The following is an 11498-nucleotide window of genomic DNA, read 5'->3' as shown; positions in this document are numbered from 1 at the left end:
TTAATATCCTCGGGTTATCGGGCGTGGGCCTGGCCAACCCGCATCCGAAAATCCGGGGGTATCACAGGCAGCACCATCACCACCACCACCGATCTAATGAGATGATGTGTCAACAATAGAAGTAAGAAGGGGTTTCAGTCTTCAATGGATGATCAGCAGTATTTGATAGCAATTTGAGGTGGTAAAGAGAAAAAGAGAAATGAGCTGGTGTGGCGTCGGTTTTGGTGATAGGAGAGGATGATGGGTTAGAGGAAGAAAGAGGGGGAGTACAGTAATTTTGGTGGGAGAAGTGGAGAAAGTAATTTTTGTCTACAATGGAGAAAATAAAGAAAGTATCAAATTGTCACTTTCTCTTTTCTTCATTAAAAGATAAAGTACTTTCTTGAAGTTGAAAAAGTGAAATTACTTTATTAAATATGATTTTTACTTTTGCTTCCTTATTTTAGGAATTGGCAGTAAAAAACATGAATTATTCCCATTAGTAAACAGGCCCTTAACCATGTTCGGTTGAGTAATTTAACCTCTGTAACCCGTTTATGATCCATTTAACTCAACATGTTATAATCGAGAATATGACCTATGTAAAATGTTACATGTTGAAACCCAATTACTATCAATAGTTAAGTCATTTCAACATAAACATTGTCTATGCCTTATGATTTTTCTTTTTATTTTGAATATTTGAGTTAATTATGACAATTTTTTTTCTATTAGTTAATATTTGATTAAATAGTAAATGTCTCATTTTGATAAACAAATCAACGGATTAACACATTTACTTGTTTAATAAACGAATTGGAAACGGGTTGGGTTAGTGTCGAAGATTTTTGATACGATTATTAAATGGATTAGATTTGAGTTTACGTATTTATTATAATACCCTTAGGGCTAGTTTGGTATGGGGGAATGAAATAAGGTAGGAATGGAATAAACCAAGGCTAGTTTGGTTATGCATAGCTTAAAAAGGAAAACTAATCTATATTTATACCTAAATATATATTTTCGATGTATATTTGGAAATTGAGAAGGAAATATCAAGAAAAAGTTGACTTTTATGAGATGTCGTTGTTTGAAAAAAGTGTATTAGCAATCACATTGTTGAAATAAAGTGATTTTTAATATTATTTTTACTTCGTATTTTTTTAAGTGGGAAAGAGAGCAGGGAACAACTGAAGGAAGAATACGAAAGCTAGGTTAGAGAGAGAAAGTTAGAGAGAGGTGGGAGCGTCTTTGTAATTGGTATAGAGTGTCTAACAAAAGAAATGGTGCAACAAATATTCAAGAACGGTTGGATCGTGCATTAGCTACGGAGGACTGGTGCTTTGCTTTTCCTCGTTCTACCCTGCTACATCTTTTGGTTGTGGGATCTGATCATCATGCCTTGCTTCTGGATCTTTTTCCTAGTTCCCAACTGATGAAGAAGCAGTTCCATTTTGATGCCCGCTGGATTTTGGAGGATCAATGTTGTGATATTATTGCCCGTGCATGGTGTTTTCCTGCTTGTGGCTCTCATCAATTTTGTTGGGTTTCAAAGTTGAAATCTTGTAAGCAGGCATTATCTTAGTGGGCTCGTAGTCGTCCATCAAATTCTAAAGTTAAAATCCAGGCAGCCGAACATAATTTGCAATGTCTGAAGGAGAACATTTCTGATTATGATCATTCTCAGTTGCAGAGGGCAGAATCTCTTTTATCTTCCTGTTGGCTTGAAGAGGAGCTATATTGGAAACAGAAGTCTCGAAATCAATGGTTGCAATTTGGTGATCGTAATTCAAAATTTTTTCATGCAACTACCAAGCGTCGTCGTGCAAAAAATGCGATCATTGGTATTCGGGATGATTTGGGGTTTTGGCAAGAAAAGGAAACAACAATTCATTCTACTTTCTTGAACTATTTTCAGAATCTTTTTCAGACCTCTAGTCCAATGGCGGTTGATTCTTTTCTTCAACATGTGCCGTGTAGAATTTCAACAGAGATGAACAATGCTCTTTTGGGTCAACAGACAAAGCTGGAGATTAAACAGACAGTATTCAGTATGGCTCCTCTTAAGGCTCCGGCCAAATGGTATGACCCCACTTTTCTGATGGTAAAATATATGCTTCATGTGACATTTAAGATATAACAAACCTTATACTAATATGTCATGAGATAATTAACAATATGCTAAGAAATCATTAATTAAATATGCAACTCTATATTTAATTAAATATGCAAAATAAATTAATGAAATAATAATTATAAATAAAGAACCTGGACCGAGGCTAGTACTGGATACTATGTCCTTAAGACAGATTTGCCCTGCTATGGTGCTAACGGATTCAGTGGCGTCTATCTCCCAGGATACAACGGTCTACATCCACCAGTAACAGCACTACAAACTCGTGGATACAGCAAACCTTCTCCGTGTAATACTCTCTGTGACTCAAAAATGCATTTATGTTATATAAATGCTGAATTGGGTGCAATTCGAATCAAATAGTTCGGACCAATCTTAATATGGCTCGATCAAATTGGATTAGGGTCTAAGTGGCTCAAACCACTTAACCTATGGTTTGAACCCACTTAGGTTGGGTTCAAGTCTAGAGAGGGAGATAGAAGAAAATGAAAATGAACAACTTGCAAATGATCCAAAGGGGGGTATTTATAGAAACAGAAATGCCTTTTCGGATTGGGTGTATCTCTTCATTATTGGACACAACCATTGCAATAGGTTACAATGGTTCACATGGTGTCTGTTCACTACTAGACACATCTATTCCAATAGGTTGCAATGGTTCACATAGTGTCTGTTCACCAATCGACACATCCATTCCAATAGGTTGCAATGTGCCTTTTCGAGTGGGTGCAACCATGGATTATGATGGTTCGGAAAAATGTGTAACCCTTTGAAAAAACTAAAAAGTGGTTTTTTAATTTAAAAGGTGTAACCCTTTAGAAAAACTAAAATATGGTTTTTTAATTTAAAAGGTGTAACCTTTTAGAAAAACTAAAAAGTAGTTTTTTTAATTCAAAAAACCAACCACCCAAAAAACCCACCCATTTGTGAAACTCATTTAAATAAGCCCAGCCTAAAATTAGGCCCAATCTAAAATTCCAAAAAAGAATAATCTGGACTTTACAATTAGGCCCAAGCCCAAATCCTAAACTCAGCTTATTTAAATTTTAATTTGTTTCAACATTTTTTTTTTTCTTCATGTGGGACAAACACTTCCCACTTTTGCATACCCATTTAAGCTTATCAAAACACCACACTTTTGAGCTAATTTCTCATTCACCCGGAAACGGATTTCAGAAAGTAAATATACCACGTTCATCTCCTTACGGAGAGAAATGCGCTCGTCTAGAGATCTGTAAAAAATTATTAGCGGAATCTATTCCAAATCTCATCCAAAGTTTATGTTTTTAATGTTCCCGTTTCCAACAATCCCCCACATGAATGGAAATTTGCGTACAATGTAAAAGATGATCATGCAGACACTAGAGAGAGTATAATCGGAAAGTTACTGCATCAGGATAGATAGCTTTTGGTTTTGAACCTTCCCTAGTGTATTGCTATCGGATTTACTGGCTAACTAGTGAACGCAATGTCTTGAACTATTCAGCCGTTTATGTAAACCAAGACAATAACAAACACACAGTACCTTTCCTCACAAAATTGGTTCTCATTGTTGTGTTCATTTTGGCCCTGAACAACTCCTGGTATTCAATGAGTGCTCCAAAAAACTTAGCCTTTATAGTTCTCATAAAAGCGGCCCCACTTCACACTCATATAGGTGACTTCTTATTAAGAGTATCCTACCATACCCCACTTGAATTTTCAAGGTATAAGAGTCATTAAAAGCGTAGCTTATCCTAATCCTCGCTGTAGGTAGAACTGTCTCATCATAGAAATGGGCAGAAGATTTATATCTTCCCAGTGCTTTTGGTGAGTCACTCAGATTTTCTGTTGTCCCTTTGAACCTAGATCTTGGGATCTCCAGTCAATTAGGTTGGGTTTCCATTAAGGTGACTCGTTAGCTTTCGGCTTTTAATCCCATTCCCCTCGATGATCTGTACAATTGCTCTCTAGTACAACCCTCAATTTTATATGTGGCCACAAGGTTGTGTTTAAAATATTACACTCTGTAGAGATTTCTCCAGGTGAGAGCAACTGTATACTTTATGCCCTAAAATTGCTTATTGTTAGCAATATCATTTTCTTTAGTGGCACAGAGTAGACTTACATTGAAATGTCCTCTAGGTGAAGTCTATTGACTTTCCTATTTGATTTATTCAAAGTTTCTAACTTTGAGTTATATTAAGAATATACAATTACACCTTTAATATAAAAGACATATCCACTCTTGGATTTGAAGTCTTTAATATCCCATATCCAAATTACATTACTGTTACACCTCCAATTTAGTTAGATACCTCGATCTATGCAATATTGGATTTAGGGTGTATTTCAACTACCCAATTTATTATTTTTCAGTGACCGATCCTGGATTGAAAATGTGCAATTAAACACAGTTATTAAGATGCCTTGCAATCTCAACCAATGATGTATTTTGACTAGTATTTATATTTGAGATTTATATCTACAAAAGTTAGCTAGGTTTTTGTTATCATAACTAGTATTATCTCAATATCACTCTATTGAGAATATACTATATTATCAGATGTTAAATCTTTCATATCAAATATACCAATCAGTATATCATTTATTTTTTAAGGCATACAATGACTTACGCATCACATTTATATCATTGTCTCGGTAGTAGCTTTAATCCATTCAAGGACTTGTAAGCTTGCACACTTGACTTTTCAACTGGAACAAATAACTCAGCACTTCAACTGAAAAAAGAACTCTTCTAGTTGTTCCACAATATTTTCCTCGTAGGAAATAATATGTACTATTGTTATAATAATATAAATGATTTTTGGTTCTATCCTAAAGCTCTTAGGACTTGGAACCCCCCACATTTATAAGTATTTCTGTTAAGATGAGTGACTCGTAACAAATTTCATCTATGGATAATATCTCCCCACAACTTAGGAATAATCCTGAAATTTTATCTCTAATGTATTTATTATGATTTTTCAACTATGAAAGTACCATATATTAAATACTTCACCTCATCTATCTTTTCAAGGTTCCATATTCGTTTCTCAACAAGTATGCATAACAGTCTCTAGTGCATATGTATTCACTTTATCTATAGCTTGTTCTTATAATATGTCACAGACGTTATTGTGAATTAATACTAGAAATATTAATTACAATGGGTTTTAATTAATATTTGTTTCTACATCTCTTGTATTTATGAATTGAGTTATTCATGTTTAGGTTCATGTTAAGTCAGTCATCTTAACATGTCATAACCTTTCATGTGTCACACATCACATAACTCAACCATTTAAGCAAATAACTCACTTATTGTTTAAGCTTTGGATACATCACCATAAAGTGAGCACTCACTTCTCAACTATTATTACTAGTTAAAAGTGAGTTTTTTTTTAAGCTCTCATTACTAGCTTAGATTAAGCACACTCTTCTCATTAATTACTACTAGTTTATAATGAGAACCCACTTCTCTGCTATTACAACTAGCTTGGAGTTAAGTTTGCTCAGTTATCAATTCTAGTAGCTCTTAACTTTAGTACACACTTGACTAAGTAGTTTACCTTAGTAGTAGAGTAATTTGTTTTGAAAAATATTCTTCAAAAACTACTACTTTACAAGTAGTATTATTCACTCCTACATGAGCAGATATGATGTATAGCTCAAATAGCTTATGGCTAAAATGGCTACTCATCACCCTCGTGTTTTTTTACTACCAAGTAGAGAGCAAGAACCAACTAACAGATTTTCATCTTCCTCTTAGGTTCTGTGCATCTCATTAATTATTTTAACTTATGGCTAAGCTAACTAGTTTGCAACTCAGTAACATTTTAGCTTTCAGCTAAATTGTACATTATAGCTAACTAGCTTGATTTAGCTTGTCTCAGTGTACTTGCTTACTGTATCCATAAAATTTTCCATTAAACACTTTAAAATTATCGAAAAATCTTATCTTATTCAGCACATTCATAGCTATACGTGTCTTTAAACACTAGTATAGATCTTTTTCCCTTGACTATCGGGAGAATTGATATAGCTAGACTAGTCAATTTTTGTCTGTTGTATTAAATACACAAACCAGTCACTCATACAAAATTAATAATAATCAACTATATTGTAAAATTAAATTACTATGCACATTAAGTAATATTATAATCTCAATTGAAAGTAAGCACTTATATAAATAATATTGAACTCACATAAATAATATTATACTACATGATTAATTATATCACATAACTAATCTAAGAAATAATAATATTTAGGAGAAAACTTTGCTTTTTCAAAGCTTTGTGCCACATTCTCCAATAAACATGGTAGAAAATCAGGACCAAAAGATGTAAACGTTCTAGCCCACAAGAAAATGATATACACTGATGTTATGAGCATAACCTATCAAAGGTTTTATGTAACGATCCACTTCACTACATAGTATGATATTGTCTGCTTTGGGATCAAGCCTGCACGATTTTGTTATTGGGTTTTATCTTAAAAGGCCTCATACCAATTGGAGATAATACCACTACATAAAATTACTTTACCTTTCCCTTACGTAGATGGTGTGGGACTGTGCACCTGTAACTTGCTCAGTGTGATAGCATGACAGTGCCTCTTGCACCCGCCCACGGCACACCCACCCACAAGGTTGCCATATTATAGGTCCCACTTTAACTTTTTTAGAAATAGGAACTGCAAACTTAGTTAGACACCCCCACACTTCTAGAATTTATAGGAAGGTTTTTTTTTTTTTTTTTTAACCTTTCCATAATTCATATGATATCACATTAGTTTCTTTTGAGGTATTTTATTGATAACATAATTTGTGGAAAGCAAAACTTTCCCCCACAAATTCTGAGTTAAACCAGAACTTGTCAACATAGCATTCATCATTTCTTCGTGAATGATATAATGTTCTGAATAAATATCAGCAAATGATGATTCGTATTCACGAACTCTATCATTTCTTAACACCTTATCAAGTTGATTCTCAACCTCATTTTTGTAATGTTTAAACATTTCTAAGGCTTTATCTTTGCTTCGTAACAGATATAGATAACATCATCTTGTGCAATCATTGATAAAAAGAATGAAATACCTTTTTCTTATCTCTAGTTGGCACAAATTTAAGATAATATAATATACTACATAATATTATATTACAAAATTAAAATAATTCAACCAATATTGAATTATATAAATAATTCAATAATTTAGTAATGTAACATGCTTCAATTTCACATAATATTGAACACATCAATATTTAGCATATTATCATATATAACATTATTTTATTATATCTCATTTATTAGTATAATCTCTACTTGTTTATATCTTAAATAAAAGCATACAATAAAACATACGCAATGGGCGAATCTGTTTTAAGAATGATGGTAAAATATATACTTCATGTGACATTTAAGATATAACAAATCTTATACTAATATGTTATGAGATAATTAACAATATGCTAAGAAATCATTAATTAAATATGCAACTCTATATTTAATTAAATATGCAAAATAAATTAATGAAATAATAATTATAAATAAAGACCTGGACCGAGGCTAATATTGGATACTATGTCCTTAAGACAGATTTGCCCCGCTATGGTGCTAACGGACTCAATGGCGTCTATCTTCCAGGATACAACGGTCTATATCCACCAGTAGCAGCACTACAAACTCGTAGATACGGCGAACCTTCTCCGTGTAATACTCTCTCTGACTCAAAAATGCATCTATGCTATATAAATGCTGAGTTGGGTGCAATTCGAATCAAATGGTTCGGACTAATCTTAATATGGCTCGATGAAATTGGATTAGGGTCTAAGTGGTTCGGACCACTTAACCTATGGTTTGAACCCACTTAGGTTGGGTTCAAGTCTAGAGAGGGAGATAGAAGAAAATGAAAATGAACAACTTGCAAATGATCCAAAGGGAGGTATTTATAGAAACAGAAATGCCTTTTCGGATTGGGTGTATCTCTTCATTATTGGACACAACCATTGCAATAGGTTGCAATAGTTCACATGGTGTCTGTTCACCACTAGACACATCTATTCCAATAGGTTGCAATGGTTCACATAGTGTCTGTTCACCAATAGACACATCCATTCCAATAGGTTGCAATGTGCTTTTTCGAGTGGGTGCAACCATGGGTTATGATGGTTCGGAAAAAGGTGTAACCCTTTGAAAAAACTAAAAAGTGGTTTTTTAATTTAAAAGGTGTAACCCTTTAGAAAAACTAAAATATGGTTTTTTAATTTAAAATGTGTAACCTTTTAGAAAAACTAAAAAGTAGTTTTTTTAATTCAAAAAACTAACCACCCAAAAAACACACCCATTTGTGAAACCCATTTAAATAAGCCCAGCCTAAAATTAGGCCCAATCCAAAATTCCAAAAAAGAATAATCTGGACTTTACAATTAGGCTCAAGCCTAAACCCAAATCCTAAACTCAGCTTATTTAAATTTTAATTTGTTTCAACTTTTTTTTTTTTTTTTTTTTTTTTTTCATGTGGGACAAACACTTTCTACATTTTGCATACCCATTTAAGCTTATCAAAACATCACACTTTGGAGCTAATTTTTCATTCACCCGGAAATGGATTTGAGAAAGTAAATATACCACGTTCATTTCCTTACAGAGAGAAATGCACTCGTCTAGAGATCCGCAAAAAATTATTAGCGGAATCTATTCCAAATCTCATCCAAAGTTTATATTTTTAATACTCCCGTTTCCAACATTTTCTATCAAAAATTATGGACTTTAATTAAAAATGAGGTGGTGGGATTTGTTTGTAGTTTTTTTCATTCTGGTTATTTATTATCTTGTATTAATCATACAAATATTGCTCTAGTTCTTAAAACTGCTTCTCCCACCGTGGTTTCTGACTTTTATCCTATTGCTCTTTGTAATGTTGCTTATAAGATTATTTCAAAAGTCATGACTAACAGGCTCAAGAGTATTATTCTGATCACTCATGAGGTCTTGCATTACTTGAAGAATAAGAGGAAAGGTGAAAAAGCCTTCATGGCTCTTAAGCTTGATATGAGTAAAGCCTACGACAGGATCGAATGGCCTTTCTCACTCCGTATGCTTGAAAAATTGGGTTTGATGCCCATTGGATTCAATTGATTTCTACTTGTATTTCCACTGTATCTTACTCAATTGTTGTGAATGGCACTCTGGTGGGATTCTTTAAGCCTTCTCGGGGACTCCGCCAAGGCAATCCTCTATCCTCATATCTTTTCATTCTATATGCGGAAGCTTTATCATTGGCTCTTCATCGTGCTCAGCAGGCAAGAGTTCTCACTGGCTTGTCTATTCGTTGGGATGCTCCTGTTCTCTCGCACTTGTTTTTCGCCGATGACTCCATTATTTTTTATCAAGCCTCCATTGAAGAAGTTCAATCATTGAAACATATCCTTAATTGTTATAAACAGGCGTTTGGTCAAATGATTAATTTTTCGAAGTCTGCCATTTTCTTCTCTAAAAATACTAGTCGATTTATAAGATCTATCATCAGCCATTTGCTGGGGATTTCAGTGGAGGGTTTCCATGCTCGTTATCTGGGAGTGCCTGCCTTAGTGGGGCGTTCTAAGCGAGATGTTTTCCAGTTTGTTCTTCATCATATGCAAGATAGACTTGCATTTTGGAATAAACATTGTCTTTCAGCTGGTGTTAAGGAAATTTTAATCAAGGCAGTGCTTAGTGCCCTCCTTACATATCTTATATCTTCTTTTCGGTTGCCTCGCTCTTTATGTTTGGATCTTTCTAAATGTGTACGTAATTTCTGGTGGTGTAAAAAACAGCAATCCTGTTTAGTGCATTGGGTAAATTGGGAAGATTTGTGTGCTAGTAAAAATAGTGGGGGCCTGTGCTTTCGTAATTTTGAAGCTTTTAACTCTGCTCTCATGGCTAAACACGCCTGGAATTTTCAAGTTACTCAACGAGGTATTGCTTTTCATCTCCTTAAAGCCAAATATTTTCCATCTTATTCTTTCTTGGAGGCTTCTTTGGGATCTAACCCGTCTTGGGGATGGCAGAGTATTTGGTTCACACAAGAGCTTTTTCGTAAGGGCTTAATGTGGTCCGTCGGAAATGGTCAATCCATTGATATTTGGAATGATAGATGGATTCCAGGTTTTTCTAAGACACATCCATTCCAACCTGCTGGAGCTTATTTATTCAAGGTTGCTGACCTTATTGATATGCAACAGGCCTCGTGGAATAGAGATATTTTAACTTTAGTTTTCTTGCCCCATGAAGTGGTAGTAATTTCTAAATGTCAATTTAGCCTCCGTAATAAAACTGATTCTTATATTTGGGCTCTTGAGACATCGGGTCGCTTCACTGTTAAATCTGCTTATCATTTAGCTATGTCTTTGCATTGTCCTACTCTAGTTGGTGTGGGGAAAATTTGGAAAGAAATTTGGCACTGTAAAACTCTTTCTAAAATTAATCATTTCTTATGGCGCTGTTGTCATGATGTTCTTTCATTGGGTTCCACACGTCTTCATAGACGTTTCACTAATGATGCAATGTGCCCTCATTGTGGTATGGAGGAGGAGACTATTCTCCACTTTTTTTTTTTAAATGTTATCACTCCTTGCAGACTTGGAAGCTAACTCCACTTTGCTTGGATTTTTCTAATTTGGTTGTGAATTCTTTTTCAGAGTGGTTGTTGAGTCTTCCTACTCTTGCCTCTGGGCGTATGGAGTGCACTTCTTTGATGAGCTTGGTTTCCTTTTGCTGTTGGTTTTTATGGAAAGCTTGCAACATGTTGATTTTTGAAGGTGCTCTTTGGAATCCTTCTTTTGTGGCCTCTAAGGCAGTCCAAAGCTTCTGGGAGTTTTTTGATTCGCAGAAATGTTGGTTGAATGTGCATTTGACTCCTAAACCTTCTGTTTCCCCTGTTTCTTGGTCTCCTCCCCCTTTCGGCAAAATCAAATACAATGTTGATGCATCTTTTTTTAACCGGCCTTGGGGAATGGGGAGCTATTTTTAGAAATTCGGAAGGCTTGGTTCTTCAGACAGTAGTTTTTAAACAATTTTCAGCTTCATCTCCATTGGTGGCTGAAGTTTTCGCTTTTAGACTTGCTGTCATGTGGGCTCGGGTTTTTGATTTTCGGCACGTCTGGTTTGAATGTGATACTAAAAATCTTGTGGAAGCTTTGCAAGTAGCTTCTCGGTACCCTTCTATCATCGCCCCATGTATCTATGATATTCGCACTGATCTGGACCTCTTCTCGTGGGTTAAGGTGTCCCATGTGCGGTGGCAAGGTAATCGAGCAGCCCATGCCCTTGCATCACTCTCTTCTTCGTGCTTGTGTGCTGATTCTGTCATCTCTCAACTTTCGGTAGAGGTGCTTTAGTTGGTGGAGTTGGATTAGTAT

The 11498-nt window shown here is 34.9% G+C and overlaps 1 protein-coding gene across 1 annotated transcript; it reads left to right on the top strand.

Annotated features, from left to right (window-relative positions):
* The first annotated feature begins 1414 nt into the window (after positions 1-1414).
* Positions 1415-11477, top strand: LOC132281652 (uncharacterized). The gene is made up of 6 exons (XM_059783336.1): positions 1415-1552; positions 1667-2061; positions 9057-9193; positions 9370-10659; positions 10779-11042; positions 11161-11477. The coding sequence occupies exons 1-6, from the start codon at positions 1415-1417 to the stop codon at positions 11475-11477; spliced, it is 2541 nt and encodes an 846-aa protein (XP_059639319.1).
* Positions 11478-11498: the final 21 nt, after the last annotated feature.

The sequence above is a fragment of the Cornus florida genome, unplaced genomic scaffold (assembly GCF_030987335.1).
Source record: "Cornus florida cultivar Cherokee Brave unplaced genomic scaffold, ASM3098733v1 CherokeeBrave_3.0.0_Hap2_Chr11, whole genome shotgun sequence".
NCBI lineage: Eukaryota > Viridiplantae > Streptophyta > Magnoliopsida > Cornales > Cornaceae > Cornus > Cornus florida.
The sequence above is the reverse complement of the archived record's forward strand: the minus strand, read 5'-3'. Positions and strand labels throughout refer to the sequence as shown.

What these genes read in the sequence shown, in the direction of transcription:
- LOC132281652 (XM_059783336.1), top strand. Translation starts at nt 1,415, where the DNA reads ATGAAGAAGCAGTTCCATTTTGATGCCCGCTGGATTTTGGAGGATCAA. An exon ending in CGAATGGCCTTTCTCACTCC is followed by an intron (nt 9,194 to 9,369) that starts GTATGCTTGAAA and finishes TATATGCGGAAG; the next exon opens with CTTTATCATTGGCTCTTCAT. An exon ending in TGCAATGTGCCCTCATTGTG is followed by an intron (nt 10,660 to 10,778) that starts GTATGGAGGAGG and finishes ATTCTTTTTCAG; the next exon opens with AGTGGTTGTTGAGTCTTCCT.